Below are 22,983 nucleotides of genomic sequence, written 5' to 3' on the forward strand. Positions count from 1 at the left end.
CTTCTGCGGGTGGCACCTTCTGCTCTAGGCTATTCCAAGAAATGCTTTGGCTTATGCCTATTGGCTTCTTCCTACAGAATAAATCTAAATTCAAAATGTGCTTATCTTTCCTCTGTTCCCAAATAACGGGACTGAAACTGTAGTTTAATTGGAAAGCATTGGTGAAAAAGCAGTGCTAAAGAGGATTATTCTCACCAGATGCTGTTCTAAGCCTGTAGCATGCCAGAGTAGGAGGTACAGTCCCCAAGCAAGGCAGTAGAGAGAAAATACCATAATGGGGAAAGATGTACATGATGTACCTTTCCAGGATCTAGAACGGACATGGTTAGAAGATCTAAGGGGAAGGTTTTGACATCTGACAAGACTAGCGAAGGTGCCTGTGTGGTTTGGGGATGCTCAGTACCTTGATCACAGTTGCGGCCATATTTGCCTTTGATGCAGCTTTCGCAGGCTGTGCCGACAAACCCCTCTCCGCACTCGCAGGCGCCTGTGCCGTTGATGCCATCGAGGCAGATGCCGTTTCCGAAGCAGGCGTTCCCTGCTTTCCCCGGGCAGGGCTGGCACTGCTGCCCAAAGAAACCTGCGCAGCACTCCCTGGTCTGGAAACCAAGAAATGCTGTGCTGAGAGTCAGGATCAGGGTAGCAAGCATGGCTGCAAGCAGGTGGCCACTGGGTATCATCTCTTGGGACTGCTGCTGGGTGGAGATGAACTATAGATCTGGATTTTCCAGCTCTGGGGCCCTCAGCACAGGAAAGACATGGACCTGTTATAGCGGGTCCAGAGGAGGGTCACGAAAATGATCAGAGGAATGGAACGCCTCTCCTATGAGGACAGGCTGATAAAGTGGGGGTTGTTCAGCCTGGAGAAGAGAAGGCTCCAGGGAGACCTTATTGCAGCCTTTCAGCACTTAAACAGGGCCTATGAGAAAGATGGGGACAAACTTTTTAGCAGGGCCTGTTGCGATAGGACAAGGGGTAATGGTTTTAAACTAGAAGAGGGTAGATTCAGACTAGATAAAGGAAGAAATGTTTTATGATGAGGGTGGTGAAACACTGGAACAGGTTGCCCAGAGAGGTGGTAGATGCCCCATCCCTGGTAACATTCAAGGTCAGGGTGGACGGGGCTCTGAGCAACCTGATGTAGTTGAAGATGTCCCTGCTCATTGCAGGGAGGTTGGACTAGATGACCTTTAAAAGGTCCCTTCCAACCCAAACTATTCTACGATTCTATGATTTTTAGCAGTGCTTCAGCTCTGCTGGTCTCTGGCCACGCTCCTTACTGTGCAGGGGTCAGGCTGCCACCCCAAGTCCTTGGTGGAACCCAGGTGCCCTCCACCACCCCAGGGAAAGATGGACCCGATTGCTAGGGACAAGCATGGGGTTACCCTTCCCAAGCCTGTGCTCCCTCTGCACCACATCAGCTCCCAGCCCTTCCTACGCTGCAACCATCAGCAGCCTTTAACATTCCAATCTCTGCTGCATCCAGAATAAAAGGCAATATAAATATATTGTCAGGGACTGCCTTGACGTGCTGCGTGTGTTAGCAGGGATTATGAGGGGGGTGAAGTTCAGGGATGGGGGGTTGTGGCTTTTACTGCAACAGAAATGGCATACTCACAATGACAGTTTTAGCGCACTTTGGCTGGCACCCGATCTGGATGGTGTACATTCTCATGTTGTTTTCCGAGAGGACGCAGTATTTCTTCTCCCCTGCCTGAACACAAATTGGAGAAATGGCTCCACTTCTGAGTAATATTGATCAGCTACTTTCAAATGCTTTAAAATTGGGACATTAACTTTATGCATGCTGTGCGCTGACTCACATTCACAATGAAAACGAAGTAAATACTTTTAGAAATAAAAATGCATTAGCTAAATGATTTTTGCTAGTGAACACACGATCAATTTAACTCAGTGCCCTGTGGCATTTTAAAGATGTGTCTAATACTGTCTTTGCTGAGAATTGAACAGAATTTTTTTCTGAAGTTTAACAAACATTTATTTTTTTTCTGACACATTTCCTGTTCTTCCTAATTCTTCTTGGAAAACTGAGACCAAACATCCTGCAAAAACAGTTGTTGAAACTTTATCTTCCAGGTCTGGACACAGTTAGGAAAGATTGCTTGCAGAAGACTTGCTGGTCTCATTGTACACTTGTTAGGAGATTGAGATAAGCATCCAACCAGCTGCTCATTGTCAAGGAAACGTTAATGTTTTTGAGTTTTACTCATGAACACTTCAGCCAATTACTTTAATAGGGTGGGTGGGACTTGATCTGCTTTGGAATTCTATTACTGGCATAATTAATTAAAAAAAAATATATAAAGGAAAATACACTTATATAATCCCCATAGAGGGGCTTTCCCAGAGAAATTTAGATGCCAAGAAGCTCTGGGTCTTATCATGGTTGACAGAGACCTGCTAAATATCCGCAGTTCTCGTGCATTGAACCTGGGCATCCAAAGTCTCTATAGTCTCCAAGTCTCCTTGTGACCATAACTCACAGCATATTGCTGGGTACAGGTTGAGTTTGCCCTTCTGTACACCTCTGATTTGAAGGGCTAAAAGCTGCTTCTGTAATTCCTCCTGTAGCAAGCACACTCCAGACCATGTTCAACTTCTTCAGTTTTGCATGGTAGGGGTAACCTTTGCAGTTTGAGGAGCCTTCGGATGTCCCAATGCATACTAGAAACTGGTCTTTCAAGATAAAACTGTCTTTAAGCTGCCCTTGATTCTGCTGCCTTGCTCTCAGGGTGGATTGAGTCTATTGACTGGAAGCAACGTATGAAGCAGGCTGAAGTAACTACGATAACTCTTGTTGAAACGGAGGCAATTATATCAAAACCAGGATTGAATGCATCTATGCTCAGTTCTGATTAAAAAAGAAATTAGCATTAATGATAAAGTACTTACTATTTCTTTTGTTCCTGGGGGACAACTTGATGGCTGCGAACAAATTCTGCACTTTTCCTTAAGCAACACAAATGGGAGGTAGTTAACAGACGGTACAGAGCTGCAGACAGGTTGTTTAATGGAAAATGCGTATTTCCAGCTATGTTTCTAAACCTAGGCCTCAGGGTGCGTAGTCAGGATAATCCTTTTGGTAAAGGTGGTGAGGGTAGCTGGGCTGCTCAGCAAGGAAGAACATCCCTACCAGCAGGTCTGTAGGGACACCCCATGGGAAGCCTTCTCCCAAGGGGAAGGAGAAGGAAAGCTCTTTTGGATATTTTGCTTTGCTCTTCTAAAGCAATGCTTCCCGAAGGTCTCCCCATCGAAAGCACAATAAGAGGCAAATCCGGAGCTTGGACATAGTTTGCCTGTGGCACGAGGACAATAGCAGCTTGGAAATGGAAAACTCATACGGTGTATATGTCCTGTTCTGTATGTCTGTGACTCATTTGCACATGTAAGGTCAGTTTCTGCAAAATGCTTAGGTACATGTTGTACCTAATATACAATGTTTTAATGTTATTCCTGTTTAGCTAAATATGTGCTTAGTTTTAGTAAGGCTTAAATGAATGTTTAAGTATGTCGCTGCATTTGAACATAGGGAAAATAATTTTCCATGGGAAAACGAAGGACTATGTGTGAAGCTTGGTTAGTACCTGACAGAGCAAAGCTAGGGAAAGCCTTGGGTGAAATATACTCAAATATGGGACTGTATCCCAAGAAAAAGAATTAAGCTGCAAAAGTTCATGCCTGTTAAATTTGCTTTAATTGAAGCACAAGTCTCACTTTGTCTTCCTCCTCTAGTTCGTTGCATGCTCCATAAAAAAGGGAGGTACCTGCCTGTTCGCTGTCCTATTTGACTCACTCAGGAGAAAAGACAAAGGGAACCTTTCTCTGCCAGTTTGAGGAAACCACATCCTATTCGTTAAAGGAATGTAAACCCATTTGTATTTCATATGTAAAAGGAACAAAAGAGGGAGAATGCTTTACTCGGAGGGCAAGAGGAATTCACGTGTAGGTGCAGCGGTAATCTACACCTGGAATGAAAAGAAACATTTTTCCTTACTAAAAATATTTTATTTTCCAGTTGTTTTTTCACTTGTTTACTTTATAAACAAGTGGCCTGGCTAAGAAGATGTATTAGAAAACAGTGCATTACTATTATTTTCTGAAAATTAAAGCTCAGGAATTGCTTATTCCTGTGCTACTCTAAATGTATTTTATGTAGGCTGTCAGTACACTGATTGCAGAATCAAAGCAGTCTTAATAGATGCTAAAACTCTGGTAGGAATATCCTTTGTGGAAAATGCATGCATTCCTTACTCGGAAATAGTGTCACGTACCCTGTACATCTTAGCTGTGTTTGGCTATAGATCTCTCTGATGGGCCTTTAAACATCTGTATGAACAGAACCACTTACAGTAATCACGGTATCATTGATATCACATCTATTCTTCTGGATTTCCAGGACTTTTCCCAAACCATGAATAATTCCTTTGTCTGTCGCAACATTTGTATAGCTTATAGGCGCATCATTTATGAATAGCTGCAAAAGAAATGCAATCAGTTAGAAAGCAGCAGAGCTATTTAGTAGCTTTATGGTAACTGCAGCAGTAGTGGGTGAAAGAAGGAGCAATATACAAGCCTCACTTCAGGAAAACCAAAGAATGTCATTAACTTCAAGCACTTGCTCACATCCCAGTTTTACTGCATTTAAGAGCTTCACAGGACCGGAGGGCATGAGATGACATGCAGCCTGTTGAAGTTTCTTAGCAATAGGATTTGGCAGAGCAGCTTTTCCTACTGTAGGGTGTAAAGGTTTTGAAGAAGGAGCCTAAAGCAAGCCAAGAGCTGGGTTTGCTGTCTGTGGGGGATGATGGGCTTCAGGGAAGACCTCTCAGCAGCGGCTCCTTCAGGGCGGACCTTCCTCATCTCACTGCTACCCCACACTCCCATCGTGCCCTCACCAGCAACAGCCTCACGAGCAGATGTTTCTTCCAAGGCTCTGCTGTGGGCAGAGCAAAGAGCAGGGCTGAAACTGCTTTGGTGAGAAGCTTTCTGTCCTCCTTTGCCTATGCCTGGGGGCAGCTCTAGGGCAGAGAAGAAGGAGGACCACGTTCCCTTCCCGGCTGTGCCACAGAATGGGGTGTGTCGCTTAATCTTGCTGTGCCTGGTTTTCCCATGAGTGGTGTTGAAAGGCAATTAATATTTGTTGCCAAGTGCTTCGAGCTCTTAGGATTGAAAGTGGAGTAAATCCACAGAAAATAGAATTAATGTTTTATAATTGAAGGCAGGTTTCTAATAGCTCTTGGAAGTCAGATTAATGACTGCTTTGCGATGCAGGCTTGTCGCTGCTAGAGATGCATGTCCACCACAGTAGCTTCTGAAATGCAATGCTAAATGGGAACAGCATAACTGAAATCAAATTCAAAGATGACTTTGAATTAAGCAGGCCTGAGAGAGACATTGCATTTGAGTGACATCTTTTGTGCTATTAAGTCCCAGAAGCTAATGTGGGGTGCACAGATCTTTTTGACTGCATCTTAGTTTAAAGCTGAAGCTGGATTTGTAAAAAGCAGAAAACCTATTTCTCTGAGCAAGTGTAGACAGCAGTACCTGGCCGTTGTGGAGGAAGAACCCAACCTGGTAGGAGAAGCCCAGCATGGTCTCCCTGTGCATGCCGTTGTGCAGGTTGTTCTTCAGGAGCTTCTCATCCAGCACAACGTGATAGCGGATTTGGCCTTCATCCTGCAAACACACGATTACATTCAGTTATGTAACAAAGCATGGAAAGTTCTTTGGGATAGCTTTTCCCACAGGGTATAAGCCAAATATAGATTGCCTGAATTTAAGGAGAAGCTTCTTCAGCTGGCAAGTTATTTAATATTTCTTACTGTGGAGAGTCTACATTCCTGTCATAATGAAGCTTTTATTGACCATGGGGGATGGAAGGCTATTGAACTGGTGGAACCAAGTCTTGCGTGTGCCTGGTAGTGTGTCTTTCTGTGTAGAGGGCTGGCTGACAGATTCAGGGAAAAGTTAGAGTCAGATGATTTTTTAGGACTCTGACCTTCATGACTTCATTTGACATCAAAAGTTCCATATTCATGAATGCTTTTATAATCTTCCCCATACCCATTCCTTATTCCTTTGGGAATCACTGAATAACCTATAGATGAACATTTACAGCAATTTATAGATTGGTGTGGTTTTTGTTTTTTTTTTTTTTTTTAATCTTTAAGGTCATTTTCAGTCAATAAAGTGCTAGGGCCACACCTCTTAATTGGGAAGTTTTCTATGCATTATTGCTAGTGTGTATTTGTTTTTCATTGATGTGGTGAAATTATTCTCTGTACGTCAAAATTTTGTGAGGGCTTCCCAAGGCTTCTGCATCTTGTTGTGAAGCAGGGGACTCTCAGAGCTCTCCCTGACTTGGAGGAGGAAGCAGAAGGGGGATGTGTTTGTGAGAGATTTGTAGATGTGAGAGAAGCTGGGGCATTTGGAGGGTTTAGGAGCTGCCTAGCCAACAGATATAGTGCTGCTGCAGCTGTATGTCTTTGCAACAAAAGGTACTTGTGGGAAATCCCATTGCCTGCTGTCTCCTTGTTCTGAACATTCATACTGCTCCTCACTCTTCAGCTCCTTCAAAAGTGTATGAAAGCATGAAACAGCCCCAGGTTGCAAGATTTGTGATGTTGCCTGGCTTTGCCCACAGGGTGAAGTAGTAGTCTTTACATCTCATAGGGTGGGACTCATTCTGCTTTGTTTTCCACAGATTTGACAAAGAAATATTTGCAGGCAAGAAAGTGGGAATTAAGATAGAGCTGATCTACTAAGGCATAGGCCTCCGTCAATGTCTAGCCTTATTTAATCCTCTTGACTTGGATGCTTTGGAGGAAAAGTTAGCTCTCATGCATCTCCATTTCTGTCTTTAATCACCAGCAGAGTGAGAACAAAACCTTGCTTCCAGCGAGGCCAAGAAATGGGGTCTCTTCCCTGTGCTGAACTCTTCCCTCTGCGGCAGAGTTCTCCCAAGGTGTTTCATGAAGAGGATAAGGCTTAGGCAGGCTTGACCTTATGGTTGTTTTCTTATTTTCTTTTCAGATTGCTATACCAGGCAAGGTTGGGAGGATGGAAGAAAGAAGAAGAAACATATTGGTAAGTAGCAGAAATGAAAAGGATTTCTGTGTGTGCGTAACCCGAATCCAACGGGATTGATGTCTTAAAGCTACCTATGTGTCTCTCAAAGTTTGTTATAAATGCTTCCTACAGTCATGTGGAAATGACGATGCCGTGTCATGAAACTGACTGAAATAGTGTTCAAAAGTCATTTGAGCAGACATAGCTTGATTGCATGTGAATTCTTCCGGTGAAGCAGCAAGCGGAACTTTTGCCATGAGTCTGCTGGTTGGTGGTAAATGTTTTGGGACGAGTCATTTGAACCCTGTGCTCCTCAGCTTCCTGGCTGTAAATGGAGACCATGAAAGTAGGGACAGAGTGCGGCAGGGTAAATATTTATGGAAGAGGCAGGGAAGTATTAAGGTCATTGAGCAAGTAATGGGTGAAACTTCCTCTGCAAGGTGTGGTTCTTGATATGTGTGTTCGATAAAGCTGTTTCAAACTGGAGCAAATGCAAAGAAAGGTGCTGGGATGACGCAGGAAATGGATAGCTTATCTTGGGAGGAGACCGACAGGATTGAGAAGGCTGTTTGGCCTTGTAAATACATCAGAGCACAAATGCCAGGGAGAGAATAGTTGTTTCAGCTAAAGCATATTCCTGGTGTAAGATTAAAGGGATATAAACTGGCCAGAGGTGTGCTGTCAAAATAATATAAACTAGCTCTGGGCAGGAGGACTGAGGTCGGCAGGGGAGGTGGGATGGACATGTCCGCGCCTGTGGGAGGAGCTGGTGGCCGGGTCAGGCATGAGCCTGGGGTGGGTCTCCTGGGAATGGGCAGGGGTTTGCCTGAGGAAATTTTTCTAGCCAGGAAAATTTTGGAAATTTTTCCGAGCCCTGGGACTGGCCAACGGTACTTGTAAACTGGGATTAGAAAAGGTCTGCAGAAAGTGGCTGCGCAATAGCGTTCCTGCAGGGGTGACAGGGCAAGCATCTGGATAGTTTTAAGGAAGAGTCAGAATGTTTTGTGGCATTATTAATGATGGGCTTGCCAGTGATGTCAGGGACTGGACTTGTTCACCTAGGAAACTCATTTCAGTACTATTCCTCGTCATTCCTGTACTGATCCTCTTTGGGAAAAAAAAAAAAAAGTTTACTGATGAAATGTCTTGGATATTATCAGCATGGTTTTAATCTAGAGAAGGACAAAACCCAGAACAAATAGCTAGGCTCTTCTAGCAAGCCAGGAAAATATAGGTGGATCCATCTCTCCTCACCTCTTCTGGTGTCAAAAACAAAACCAAACTTACTGGATTTCTGGAAAACAAATCCCTCTTCCTATTTCTGTGTCCTCTCAATCCGTCCACTTGAAACTGAGATGAGATACTGAGTTGTTAAGACAAGTCTTGCGACTAATACGTACCAGACTAGCAGACTTCTTATCCCTTAGGTAATTTTCTATGGCATCATTATTCGGGGCAAAGACTGTGTATGTGTTTGCAGCTTCTATTTCATTTACCAGGCTGTATTGCTGTTGTGAAACACATAAAAACAAATCAGAATGACCACTGATAGTCTGATACCAGTCCAAATGCAAACAAAGCAGAGAACCGCTTCTATTCTTAAAAGGATGTGAAAACTTACAATAATGTAGCCCCTGAAAATGGAGTAATCGGGCATTTGCTCTAGGCGGGCCAGCAGCCTCGGCATGACGGTGCTGCGGAGGGGGGTCAGAACCTGAAAAGGGAGCAGATATCCCATGTCAGCGCATGTGCACGTGCAGCGGTAGCAGCTGCAAGGATCAGATGCAGGAGAAAATGCTGTTCTGCGCAAATACTTTTTTCCAAGAGTCGTTAATAATTTTCCACTGCTTGTGGTGCAGAGGAACAAATCCTCCCTGTGCAGCCGTATACCTTATCGATAACATGTATGATCCCGTTTGTGGATGCGATGTCGCCAGTGACGATGCGAGCGCCCTCGAGGGTGAGGTTCTGAAAGAGGGAAAGGAGAAAGGGTTTGCTTTTGCATCGTGGTAGCAGCGTTTTCCTGGTGATTCCTGGTGACTGTGATTTCCACACCTTCCCAAATGCTTGCCTGGGGCTCCACCACGGCTCCGCTGATGCCAGTGTGCACCTGCCCTCAGGGAACTGTGCGCAGGAGAGGTGACTTTGGGACTCGGCGCTGCTCCCCGCACGCAGACCGGCAAAGCCACGGGGTCGCTTGCACTGGGGTGGTTACTCGGGGTAGGTGCGCTCACCCCCACCCCATGGCAGGATGAGCTCCTGTGCCGATTCACGCGCTCCCGGGTCTGTGCAGCTTTGAAGGACCCCATTCGTGATTTTTCTCTTGGGGAAGGGAGGTAAAGGGAACTTGTCCCTCCCTTTATGGGGATAAAGTGCTTAAATGTGCTATATGGATTCCCAGAAAATCCTCCTCAGAACATGAAGTGCTAAATCAAAAGGCTGAGGGGGAAGGGCTGTCAGTTGTACTTATTTACCATTAAAAATACCATCGGGTGGTTTGGGACTATCAAGTTGCACATGCGGACATGTGCACAGTATCACTGCTTCCTCCTACCTTCCCAGTTCCCTAAAATAAGTTATTGGGTTTCCTTGATGCTCTTTGTCTTAAATGAATTCACACAGGCTTCTCCAGGCAGGGACTGCGCTTCCGTTTGGCTACGAGACTGTCCAGCATTTGCAGCAGCTACTGGGACATTAGGAATAAATAATATTGTGGACAAATTTCAGCTAGGTAAAGTGGTGGAGAAAATCAAGTTAATGTTTCTCCCAGAGGGCCCAATATAATTGATCGATTCCTTTAATTTTATGACACGGTCTTTTTTTTTAAATACAGGTACCTAATGTCTGTGTGGTTTTGTAATACAAGAAAGCCCGTGGCAGTGATGGTCAGGGTTTGGTGTATGATACCACAGAGGTTTGCAGGTCATCTCACCCCATTTTCTTTAGACAAGTGTAGGAAGTTGCTCTGTAGAGACGTTGGCAGCATGTCAGAGGACGATAAATTCTGGAAATCAGCAAAGCTGTAAGCTCCTGTCAATACATGATACCTAAAGGAAATTAACTGGATTTGAAGGTTTTGTATTTTCTCTTTTTTTTTTTTTTTCCCTCCAGATAAATATGCTTAGTGTTTCTAAAACTGTGGTTTAAAGCAGGAATTGTTTGTACAATACCTAGTTCAGCTATGTTCTGATCTTAGCTTGGCCTTTAAACATTTCTGATGTAATACAAATAACGTCTTTGTTTTCAGTGGAGTTGCCCCAGAGATTTATACCACTTAACTAGAAGGGGACTCCTGTGTCCCTCCCTTAAAAATGTAAGAGCTGTCTTCCTTTAGAGGCTTGAGACCAAAGTCTTGTTTGGAATGGAAAGCAATTAATTACAAACCCCCCCAAACCCAAAACCATTAACGTACTTCAGTAGAGTTGGGATGTTACTCTTTGACATCCAAAAGGCTTTCTCATCTTCATCCATCTTTTCAATTGCTTGAAGAGAAGGCACGAGGACAGTTAGGTTTGAGGTGGTGGACAACACCGATTTTATCTCAGCCTCCTGCATAAACATAAAAAGCATAAAATAATTCATCCTGAGGACGATATATAAATAGCAGCTGGTGACTTTTTAGCAAGGTGGAGTATGTGACGTGCTTTGTGACCGTCCTGGAGAGGAAAAACTATTATACTGAGCAATGACTTGAACAAAAGTACTTGGAGTGGTACAAAAATGGTAAATGAGTGTCTATTTTTTACAGAATAGATTGCCAGCATTTAAAGGGCAGAAGCAATGTTTAGGTCAGAATTGTTTTTTATCATGAAACACAGGAGTTGCCTCCCACAAAAGTTAGTCCGTCTCATGGATTCGGTTTTATGCACTTGAATGTTAAAAAAAAAAAAAAAAATCATGGTAATAAATACCACTGGCTACTCATAACTTCAAGTAACCTGCTCTTACAGAGCACTCCATGCTATTTAATAGATAGAAGGATTATGAAACATGAAATAAGAAACCCACATGACACAATGTTCCCATTTGGAATAAGACTATTTAACGTGGCTGAGATTTTTGAAGATGTCCAGGGGATATCTGTGCCCACTAGCACTGCAGTGGGGCTTGCTGCTGACAGCTCTAATTTTAGATGGGGGATGTGGGCTCTGTAGTATGCACGGACTGATTCATCTTCCATATGTTTGTATCTGCCTTAAGGATGGAGAGAGCCTCCACTGGAGAGGATTTTTCCAGTTCCGTGGATTTTTTTGTGGGTAGAAAAAGGAGAGCTAAAGATTTGAATGTGATCTTGCGGAAGATGTGGTTCTCCAAACTTTTCACAGGCTCCACAACTTGCCATTTTTGATACTGCAAAACTTGAGGGAGCAATATGAGCTTGGGTTCTACTTTTTTGCAGCTGGTATGCTGCCTGGAAGCTAGCTTGTTTTGGATAGTCCTTCAATACCCATACTGGGTTTTAAGTCAAGAAGGGAATCAGCTCCCTTAAATAGCTGGGAATTTTGTCTCTGTTAAGATCATCTTTCTTTCTAGCCATCATCACTGTCACCTTCCAAATATTTAAATATAGAAATAGCAACAGACTTCCCTTTCTCATTCTTCCTGGCCAGCAAGAAAAATGTTTGGTTATGAAAAGTGGTAAACATCACATTCCTGCTCAAGTGTGAAGTTAAAAACCCCACAGATGGATATACCTCCCTATTTCGCTCATATTTGTAGCTACCGTTATTTAATTTAAGGGTTGCCTTTTCTCTGAAGTGTAGCAGAAATTTCCGCATCCCTGATCCCTGTTTCAATAGATTATACAGAATCTGCTCCCTGATTCCCCCCTCCCCCCCTTTCATTATCTAAAGAGCACATTAGCAGGTGAACAGTCTTTCCTATTGTCCTCATTTCTTTAACTTCATTAGTTTCTCTTTACAGTGTCCACTGCTGCAGCCTAAGCCCAGGGCCAGGCAGATAACTGATTTAAATTAGCCACACTGGCCTCTCTTTTAAGCAGCTCCCTGAGGTCCCTGTTGCAATTGCGTGCTTTAATGATCCCCGAGCTGCCTAACTTTGGAAAGCATGAAAGCAGCTAATATGCTGTGACTTCTGCTTCTGATGCTATTCATTAACATATCCCTGTTCCTTTCTGTTTGCCATGTATTTGCTATACGCTTCTTATGTTTAGGTTTTCAGCTCTTTGTGGGAGAACCTGGTTTTGATCTTTATTCATAGTGCCAACCACAGTGGGGTAGGACCTCTAATGTTACTGCTGCCCTAGTAATAGATGAGAGCACGGGAAAATAAAAAGTAGACAGTGACAATCAATCTATCTAGAACTTTATTTTTTTCATCTAAATTGGTGTTTCTTCCCTAATCTGAAGCCAAACAAGCTAATCTCCTCCTTCATTTCCTGCACCTCAGTCAAGCCTGCACAGACTGAGATTTTTCCTCCTTGCTTGCTGTGGCAGCAGCACACCGACCAGCCGTACGGTTGCGTTTTCCTGGCACAGGGCTCAGTGAAAATGGGGAGGGTAAGGCATTGCCTTCCCTCTCCACTTGTAGTTTTATTGCATGAAGGAAGTCGGAAGGAGCCACTTGGGAGCATATTCAGGCTCTGCTTGTACCCTGCTGCTGGTCATCTGGGCTGCAGTGTATTTATGTACAGGGCGAGTCATGGCTTATGTAGCCCCCTGCCTCAGAGAATGGCTTGTAACTTGCTCTTCTGCTTGTGGAGCTTCCTCACTTGCCTGAATTTGGGATCAGAATTTGGTTTTCAGGCAGAAATAGGGAACCAGATGATCAGCCTTGCCGTGACTGGTGGGAGAGGGACTCCGATGCCTCTTGGGCCTTTGCTGTGTGATGGGAATATTGCTGTGAGGTTCCCATTTCTAAAGGTTAAAAGGCTCATGTATTTCTGCAAACTTGAACGTATTTAAAAAAATCAAACATGACGTGTACTTACATTAACCCATTGGTTAAATGCTGCTGCTTCTGACAGAGTAGATAACTCCTGATGAGAAAAAGAGAGAGCAATGAGTACGCAAGCTATAATTTGCCGTACCAAAGTACTCTTGCTGTAGCCTGTGGTGTAACACGCTGTGTCTGGCCCGGCTGATGTGTCATGGAGGAGGAGGTTTTCAGTACGTGTAAAAAGGGAGGACATTCATGTTTTTCTGATACTTTCTGGTAATGGGAATGGTGAGCTACCAACTCTTGAAAAGCAGGCCACCTATCGCTTAGGTGTATTAGGTGTGCCTGCTCTTGGTACGTTATGTGTACTGACCTCAGGCTAAGTGTTAGTTTTCTGGGAATGTAAACCTGAATCTTTTCTTCGATGCAAAATTAATTGAAAAAGGGTATGTTGTTTTGCTTGGTATTTGTACAGCATCTTACATATCATCCTGCAAGTGGAGAGCCTTTATTCTGCCACAGTACTTTGAACAGAGATAGATGATGGTACGAGCAGGGACGGCAGATAGTGCTAAGAGCCATGTAAGATTATTGCCAATGGCTGGTACAGCTGACACTTTCATTTTTCCTATGCTGTTAAATGCGCATTTATTTCACCAATTTACTTGTTTTGGTTTTATTTGCCTGCCGGTCAGCATGGTTTGTTTTAACATGATAAATTGACCGTTTCCACTGAGAGAGACCTCAAGGCAGAACTTGAGAAGAGTTGGGTGCTCACCGCTCCCAGCTGGGAGGTGAGTGCTTAGCACTTCTGCACGGTAGGCCTCTGGGGCTGGCATTTTTCAATTTGTCTTAAAGAAATATGCTCAGATCCCTTAGGCCCCTTTTCAAGCTATGTTTTTAAACACAACAGATCATTTTTGTATCAGACAAGAGCCTCCAGCAGGAACACTGTCTGCAGATAGCACTGGTGGGCATCATATTTTTCTAACTGTTTATAATGGTTTTGCTGTCTCTCTGGTTAAGATCCAGTGTGAGAGCTGTGCAGTAGGTCCTGTGCTCAGAGAAGATGACCATCTTACTTACATCTGCAGCATTTCCGTAGCATATTCTACCATCTCCTTCATAGCCCTTTGGGCACACACACTCCCAGCCACGTGAAGACTCAAACTGACAAGTTGCCTTTGAACCAGAAAGAGAGAACTTGTCAAATACTCAGGAGACCGCTCAAGAGCAAGGATGGCCTGCAAACCCTCTTCCTGAAACACATTCGTATACAGACATAACCTTAACAAAGGGTCTTCACGCCATCTTCCATGGACATCCTCACCCTCCTATAGGACAAACTCCACCAGCTGAGGGCACTAACTCCCTCACCTGCCCACCACGCGCTAAGTCTAGGAGTCTAAAGCTTTGCTCCACCCTTTCTTACTTCCTCCCTACACGAAGTGGGCCCTGTTCCTTCACCCGACTATGGCAGACCCATCCTCTTCTCCCCCATGCTCTTTCCTTTAGCTCTGTCCCTGCGTCCCGCCTGAGGCTGCTGTGGCTCTTGCAGGCACTACAGAGCACAGCAGAGCCTGCAGGTCCGCTGAACCCATGCAGCTACTGATAAAGCTGGTAGATGCCCGCATAGAGATGCGTGACTTGACTAAACATCTCAACAGACTATTGCATCCAAATTGCAGTTGCTGGTAGAGAAGCAGCATTTATTTACTCCAGGCTCGAGGCAGTCCTTCTGTAAAGGCAGAATTGGGAGCAGCGCTTGCTGTCTGTCCTCAGCACATGTACCATACTGATGTGGTTCACATAGCGTTTTTGGTGCTTGTAGCACTGCTTGGAAAACTTTGTTCCATCTCAAACAGAAAATGCAGGCTTGAAATGGCAAGGAAACTAGGGTGTGCGCAGGAGGTGAGGTGTGATATGTATCTGAACACTTTGTTCAGGGAATGATTAATTACTCACCAGATGATGGCATTTTCCATTTTGTTCCAGGCATGAGTTTATGGGTGTGCATTCAATTCCATTCCCCCGAAATCCATCCTTACACTTGCAGTCATTCTGTCATTTTAATAGAACACAGCAATTTGTTAAAATAGTGTGCATATTCTAGGCGTGGTGAATTAGTCTCTCTGCGTTTCTGCGTAGCTCCATTGACTTCAGTGGAATGACACTCATTAATATTTCCAGAAGACCTTTATACCTGACATCTACTAACGTACTTACTAAAAAGTATTTGCTGCCAGAACACCACCACGTAGGAGGGAGGGAGCACTGGGGCAGGAACTGAAGGAGATTGCTTTGGGTAGAAAATGCCATGTGGAAATAGCCTTGTGGCTGGGAGGGAGAGGAGAATTTGGGGAAGAAAACAGGGTAGGAAGCACTGGCAGAGCAAAATGGGTGAGGACTGGTGCCGAAGTTGGCGATGAATGTGAAAGGACGTACCTGACCTGGCCCAACGTATATGCAGGTGGCATTTTCGTGGCACCCTGCCGCGGTGGGCAGCAGGCAGTTGTTGATGGCCGAGCAGTCCCTTCCATCGCCTGTCCATCCTGCCTGGCAAACGCACGTGTGCTCTCCCGGGCCCGTCTGAATGCACTCGGCCTGGGAGGGATGCAGAGGCATCTGTGGCATCTGGCTTTAGGTGTAAGGCTTGTCTAAGCAATAGCGATGCCGCTATCGGGGGAAGGAGCTTGGAACTGCAGTGAAAATTGTGACTCTTCCTTCTGCAAAAGTTTCTGGCCAAACCTTCCCTACTGCCTACTTTTCTATGGTGTCAGGCTCTGTGGGAAAAGCACATACTTACATTGATATTACAGCCACCTGGGTTTAAAGCAGCACAAGGATCAACTTTGCTGCAGCTCATGCCATCTCCCTCGTAGCCGGGTTTGCAAACACAGCTATAGAGACAAGAGGAGAAGAGAGGCATTAAACATGATAGGACAGCTGTAAGGTGAAGCAATTGTTTTCCACTGTAACATGCTATTTATAGGCAGCTTAAAATTGGTAACCTTGGATTCATGATGCAAATGGCTTAAGTGCATACATTATGGTTTTTTTCCCAAAATATTGACTGGGTTAAAGTCAAATCAGGGATCCATTCTCTGTATGCGATGGGGAGTGAAATTAATTCTGTGCTGATGTGATCTTTGCAAAGGTGAGCTAATAGCTCTAAATTAATTATGAGCTGGGGTTGCTCTTTCTTTCAGTGACACAGAAGACAGCTCCCTGAAATGCATGCAAGACAACGAGCCCCCCTGTTTCCCTGGGTCCCCTCCAAGATTAACCCATATTGGAGAGAATTTCTTAAGCACTCAAGTTACGCAGCATCCCACGTTCTGCTTTCTGTGGTGACTCATTATGAATACACTGCGGCAAGAGGCAAACTCGCTGCACGTGAAGGTGAGCGTGAGGCAAGCGCAAGGCAGCTGTAGCAGTAACAGAGTTTTGTGACCGGTCCTGTCAGGACTGGGGAGCCTGTGCAGAAGTCCACGGTGTGGTGGCATGCCAATCTTACCTGAACTGACCAGAGTGAGCTATCTACCCCCAAGCTGCTTGAGAGTTTCATTGTTTTTCAACAAGGCTCAAACTCCCAATTCACTAAGAGGTGGTTAGAACTAAGAGGTTCCTAAGAGCCTTTGTAGATGTTGGTAGGAAGGCAGCCTTCTGAACAAGGGTCAGATGCATATGCATCTGTCTTATCAGTGCTAAATATAAGGTACAGGATAGGGCATTGAGAACGCTTAATCAGTATCTTGCAACTCAAGGTCGATGCGGTGCATGTTTATGCTTATTTGCTGCATAGCAGTATTTCAGTGGCTGATGTTTGTGTACTGCTACAAGGCACTGTTTTGATCAAGCAAACAGGAAAGAGCTGCATCATAGTTAATATTACTTAGATGCAAGTTACTGACTTACCTCACTGCGCCATCGCTAAGCTGACAGTCTGCATGTGCATGGCAGAGCTGTAGGGAGGGCTTGCAGGGAACAATCTGCTTATCACAGAATTTCCCCGTGTATCCAGTTCTGCATGATCCAGGAAGACAGATCCCATCGCCGTCTATTCGGTTATCGCACTTCCCATAAATGCAGGGGCACTCTACCAGAGATAAATTACAATGTGCAATTCCATAGTGGTAAGGCATCTATCCTTACACAGCATTTCTTCTGAATCGGGTCCTCCTTTTTTTCTAGAATCTAAACTTCTGTATTTTTAAAGTCTCACTTGGTTGGGGGACTTATACTTTGTTTATCGTATCCATGTCTTTTCAGGTGTGTTTTATGAATAACTATTTAAAATCTATTTTGTCTTTATAGCGCTCTTATCTATCAATGAAAGTCAAAGTACTTCAGAGAAGTAGGAACAAAATACTCTCTCCCAGGCTATTAAGGCTAAAGTTATTTCATTGCACAACTTTTGGCGTACTTTCAGTGATATGGGAAGCCTTTTAATACTGAGCCCACAATCCTGGAAATTGCACAGTGCTGGGCTGGTACACAGAGCAGCAGCACAAACCTACCAGCACTTTGCTGGGGCTGGGCTGATTAGTGCTGCTGGGAGGCATAGCAATGTGCCCAGAGGACGTAGTAGGTAAGCCTTCTGCAATCACAAGAAGTGCCAGCGGTGACTAGTGACACCAACACGTACTGCTTTGGCAGGACCGGAGCTTAGGCAATACCACCCTTTCTTACGGAATTTGTCTTTTGGTTTTTGTCCATGTACCTCTGAACCTTCGAGTGGGCTGTGCTTCATGAATGACGGGCTGTTTCATAGCAAAAAAGACTAAAGATGATTTTGTAGATGGGGAATATATCTATATTTGATATTGTATATTCTGTAGACTCTCAAATGTATTATGGTTTGGCACAGCAAGATTAAATCTGTCAGTATATAGAAGATGACTGCTAGAACTATAAGCTATTCAATAGATCAGAAATTATTCAGTAAAGATGGTTACGAAGTGGCTCTAAACACAATCTGTTTATAGATCTAGTTGTTCTTAGATTACACGTTTGTCATTGCAGGCAGAATCTGTTCTGTTGTGGGCAATACCAGACGGGAATGCAATAGCAAAGATTTTTTCTTCAGTTACTTATATGAGGGAGACAGAAATGAAAAGAACAATAAATTAATATAAAGCAAGCTATGGCCCCTGCAGAAAGCCCAGTTAAGTCAGTAGGAAGATTTTCACTGACTCTGGGCTTATGATGTTTCCCTTTGAAATAAGAAATGAAAGTACCCCGGAGAGATCTTGCTCATCCTCTGTAGAGACTGTTTAGCGAGCAGTTAATGCCTACCTTAATGTTACTAGGGCCCAAAAGAAATAGGCCATGCTCTTAGGCTGAGGAAGTATGGCTGTACTTACCTTTGTCACACTGAGGTCCATATTTGCCAGGGTCTGAGCAGAACTGACAGTGCGAGCCTTGAAACGCCTCGGCACAAATGCAGGTCCCATTTCCACCCAGGCCATCCATGCACTGTGATATGGAAGACAGGTGATTTCTATGTATAAATTGAAATACATCTTTATCCTTCCTCCAGAGAAGAGACTATATGCCTGTCCATATTATGACTGTGATAGACTACCAGGAAGAACCTCAGCTTTGATGACACAGTTGTTTCAAAGCAAAAGCTTTCCTTGTGCTTGTGCTTTGCTGCTGTGTGTTCTACCTTCCTTTGCAATTTTAAAGTGAGAAGAGTGAGCTGGGTCATTCCCCTGTGCTGTGCAAAGCCAAAGCATCAGAGTGGGTCACCCAGCCCCAGCCTTGCCTGCGGGCTGTGTTGGAACCACGGAAACCTGCAATTTGGACATCTGAGAGGAGAACGATTCATTTTCCCTCCTCTGTATAACTGAACCTGAACTTCACGGCCGTCACTGGACATAAATGGAGGGTGCAGCTCTCGTGGAGCCTAACGTTCCTGTTGTGCGGAAGCGCTTCAGGGACTTTTGGGACACAGCCTGTCCTTCCCCCCATGGGAGCGCAGGGTGCTGCTGGATGCTCTGCTTACCTGCCCGTTTCCTGAGCAGGGTTTGGAGAAACCTCCTGGACACGGACTGCAGTCAGGGCCAAAGAAGCCTTTGCAACACTTCGGTTCCTGTGAAATAAAGCAAATATCCCCTTTCCCAGTGCCTTAGTGCGGAGGCAGTGCACAAAAGACAGTTCTCCATCGTGTTTTGGCCCTCTGGCAAAGGCCCGTAGGGGTAGCTGGCCCTTAAAAGGCTTGTGTTGAACCAGAACCACCTCTGCAATGGCCTTGTTAAAACCAGGAGGGGTGTTGGGAGCCCAAGAGGGGGATGCACAGACCACCAAATCCTTCCCTTGTTCTTATCACTCATCAGCGTTAGAAATCCCCCTCCTGTCACCAGTTACGAATGTGCCTGCGTGTGTCTGCTCATCCTGTGTGCACTCTCGTATGTGCCTGTGGGAGTGCAGTGCAATTCAGAGGCAGGCAGTCTCCTTTGCATCCGAGATCAGGAACTTGAAGATATGTTTTACCCCAGGGGGATGCTGTGAAAGCTAGACACGCTGCTTTGATCTTCCTCCTTCCCCTCTGTGCACCAGTATGGGATTTAGCCACTACACAGCCCTAAATGTTTTTCTCGGCTGCGTCATTTGTCTTAATCATGAACTGGCTGCTTGATCCATTTATTTATCAAAAGCACAGAAAGTGTATTAGAAAAAACCCTCATTTACAAGTGTGATTCAAGGGAAATAGGAATTAGCAAAAGGCTCTCAAAGCTTACGGATTTGTAGACTTTTCTGCTTGTTACTTAATGGTGGTCATGAAATGCAGAAGCCTATTTAGGAGCCCCGGGAGCCAGAAAGGTGTAAGTACTTCTCAGGGGCTAATGACTTCTGCGAGGACCAGGCTTGCCAAGCAGAACAAGTGGAGCGTGGTTCTCGGGAGTGTTTCCCGTTCATTGTTACCCAAAATTGTGTGAAGTCCTGGGACAGGAGGGGCTGGGGCCAGGGGTGAACAAGCTGTCCTGTTCTTCATGGGTGAAGCTGTATGGGGCAACAACAACATTTCGGCTTGGAGTCTTATGTGAAAACTCCTGAGTTACAGAGTACGAGCACGTTGTTGTCAATAACGTATGGCAGCTAAAAAACCTCACTGGAATTTGCCTGGTATTTTGCTCTAAGATTTACCGTAGCTCCTCTCAGCCCCCTGTAGAAGGGTATGGAAACTACACGGACATCTCCAAACATATCTCAACTCCAAAAGGAAAGTTCACAATGCAAAAGATAATATTTGGAAAACTTTTATGTACTTTTCACCTTAAGAAACAGTAGCTCTGTACCTTTATTGTTATATTGCAGGATCTAGCACAGCCGGTTTTTTGAAAGGTTGGTCCTTCAATAATGCATCTCTGTTTTGAGAAAGGCTGGAACATGCACAAAATGGAAGAATTAGGATTTCTAAGCAAGGAACAGTTCTGTGATACAGTCTTAATATCACAAGATAATTTAACTGGAGAACAGAAAGCACCTTGCTATAGTGTTGCATTTGAAAAATTTAATAAATTATGTATTTTTTCGTAATATGAGCTTTCTTTTCATTATTCCTGAATAATGGCATATAGGCTATTACCGAATATGGCAGATAGGACTAACTGCCAGTGAATATTTATAACATGGGGAATAAAATTCCTGTGCAAGCTAGACTTGAGTTTTGTATGTGGAGAAACATGCAGCCAGATTTGCATCTCTTAGTTCCAAAGCAAATGGAAGATTTTCAGTCCTTTCTGAAGCTACTTCTGCAGACAGTTACTTCGGGGAGGATGCTTAATCAAAAGGAAATTTTTAACAGATGTGATGTCTATTTTAAATGTATCCCTCCTCTGTTTTTCATTTACTAACTCTCAAAGCATGATCATAGCAATTCTCATCCTCAGCTCTCTCTTCTGCCGAAGCCTATCCTAAATAGATCTTACCTTACCTGAGAAAAGAGTCAGCTTCTATGACGTCTAAGAGGGATTTTGCAACAGCAAACAAAATAATGCTGAAATTACTTGATGCTTCAATCATTGCCGAAAAGAGACTAAAGTACCCTCTGTATTTGTATTTTTATGCAGTCTCCTGTATTCATATCTGGTTCTTTTGCTCACTATATTGGGAGAGCAGTAATCAATGTATGGGGACCCCTATACATTTTGTACAACTGAGGAATCTGTCAGGAAATGTCACTTACGATGGGCTTTGAATCCTGCGGACAGGGAGCCAATGCATGCGGTAAACAACTTGCACAGGCACTCTAGATGGAAACAATAAGGACAGTCAGTTGAAAAGGCATTATACCAACTACTGAGATGCATACTTATGGATGATATACCCTGTACATTTTAAGTACGTCTGTTCTATGACTTTTAACTGTCGCAGCACGGATCTGGAACCCAACAGCAGCACCAGGGCTATATCCGCTGGCTGTGATTTTTGCTGAGTGGTTGTTCGTTTCCACCTTCCTGTTTTTATCTTCATTTGTCCTTCCCCCACTACCTTCTTTTAAAGAACTGGCAGCTTCCTAAACAGAAGATAAGCATGGGCATGAATGTACTGATGTCGTTTGCTCAACCCAGTAAAATATATTAACTAATATTGTCTGAGGGTCTGGTGCAGTCTGTATGCTTAACTTCTATGAGAATTTTTTTATTTCTTCCTCGGAAGACCACAAATTAGTTGAGTCTTCTATATAGAGAGTGTGAACAGAAATTTGTCTTGTATATAGGCGGTGGAGAGAAAAATATTCTTTGCTTCCATGTCATAGATCCTGTACTCCGCTATGATCCAGTGGTGTATAATTATTTTTATGTCTTCACCTTTCGGTTGCCTTTTCCCACTAGCTAATTTATCACCATGTGGTGGTGACAGAGTCTGGCAATTACAGCACTGAGGAGCTATAAACTCCAGTGGCAGTTTTAAAGGGGAGTCTTCTACAGGCTCAACATGCAATAACTTCAGAGAGGTTGAGCCTTTCAGTGAGTGGATATGGAGTTTGTCAAAGCCTTGTTGCTCGTGACTGCTAATGTCTTGCTTTTCAACCAAGTTAGAATAAGTCCTAGAGCTGGCATCCGATGTGTTACTTCACTGTGTTTCATAATCAGTGGACAAGTGACCACGAACCTCAACTGTGGCACTTCCCCCACAGATTTATCACTGGAGCTGCAGGGAAAGAATCAGGTACTGGTTTGGATTTAGTAGTCACTCATGTTGTTACAGCACTTAAAGGAATAAAGGACCAGACTTACAAAGCATTTGGACATCAAATAGTGGCATAGGTACCAATGCCACTACTATGTTTTAAAGGTCTGTGGGTCAGACGCATTTTAGCAAATACATTTGGGTGTTATAAAAGCTCTTTGATAAGCTGTGTAGTTATGGATAAAGTTGACTTGGGCTCTTAGCTTTCTTTGCGTTTCTGAAAATCCCTGCAAGTGCCTCTTTGCTCCTTTAGAACTTAAAAATCTGGCTGATGGCTGTGGAAAGTGTTTCCCGCTGTTGGCGTTGCTCTCCCTGCTGCTCAGTGCCACTCAGTGTCACCTAGTTGCTCCCTTTCTCCACCTGGGATGGTCTCAGCCATTGACACATACCTGCTCCCTCCTTCTCCTGAGGATGGGAGTCCTGTCTCTTCCCTCTGCCACGCCACAGAGGGGGAATGTGTCTGCACTTCAACACAAGGTCCAATCTGCCCATTTTCAGCAGCAGATACAGATACTGTCTTTGCACCCAAGTGCCTGAAGCATAGACGTATATTCCCTTCCACCCAGTCTGCGGTGGGAGTGCTGACCTCTGGGAGGAGGTGGAGCAAGATATTGAGTCCTGCGGTTATTGCCAGCGTTCAGGTACAGTTACATGGATATGTATGTGTTAGCATAAGGGTTTCATCTTTAGGGATGTACAGTTCTTGTAGGTGTGTACGACTGCCAGTTCCTGCAAGGTTTGTCACTTTTCACTGGAACCACAAGTAGTATTTACAAGGTGGCATTGCTGTTGTTT

General features: G+C 44.2%; 1 protein-coding gene across 1 annotated transcript in view; it reads right to left on the reverse strand.

Moving 5' to 3' along the window:
• STAB2 (stabilin 2) overlaps positions 1–22,983 on the reverse strand; it is an 87,979-nt gene that overhangs the window by 33,417 nt on the left and 31,579 nt on the right. Inside the window, exons 19-38 of the mRNA XM_075491698.1 lie at positions 21,182–21,244; positions 20,292–20,375; positions 18,998–19,084; positions 18,354–18,465; positions 16,906–17,086; positions 15,794–15,887; positions 15,433–15,591; positions 14,953–15,048; positions 14,074–14,169; positions 13,040–13,087; positions 10,502–10,638; positions 10,022–10,136; positions 8,980–9,057; positions 8,711–8,803; positions 8,490–8,597; positions 5,566–5,697; positions 4,370–4,495; positions 2,914–2,970; positions 1,619–1,714; positions 404–599 (exon numbers count right to left, since the gene is read on the reverse strand). Of these exons, the coding sequence (XP_075347813.1) occupies positions 404–599; positions 1,619–1,714; positions 2,914–2,970; positions 4,370–4,495; positions 5,566–5,697; positions 8,490–8,597; positions 8,711–8,803; positions 8,980–9,057; positions 10,022–10,136; positions 10,502–10,638; positions 13,040–13,087; positions 14,074–14,169; positions 14,953–15,048; positions 15,433–15,591; positions 15,794–15,887; positions 16,906–17,086; positions 18,354–18,465; positions 18,998–19,084; positions 20,292–20,375; positions 21,182–21,244 (2,158 nt within the window). The remainder of the gene's footprint in view (positions 1–403; positions 600–1,618; positions 1,715–2,913; positions 2,971–4,369; positions 4,496–5,565; positions 5,698–8,489; positions 8,598–8,710; positions 8,804–8,979; positions 9,058–10,021; positions 10,137–10,501; positions 10,639–13,039; positions 13,088–14,073; positions 14,170–14,952; positions 15,049–15,432; positions 15,592–15,793; positions 15,888–16,905; positions 17,087–18,353; positions 18,466–18,997; positions 19,085–20,291; positions 20,376–21,181; positions 21,245–22,983) is intronic.

Source organism: Mycteria americana, chromosome 1 (assembly GCF_035582795.1).
Source record: "Mycteria americana isolate JAX WOST 10 ecotype Jacksonville Zoo and Gardens chromosome 1, USCA_MyAme_1.0, whole genome shotgun sequence".
Classification (NCBI taxonomy): domain Eukaryota; kingdom Metazoa; phylum Chordata; class Aves; order Ciconiiformes; family Ciconiidae; genus Mycteria; species Mycteria americana.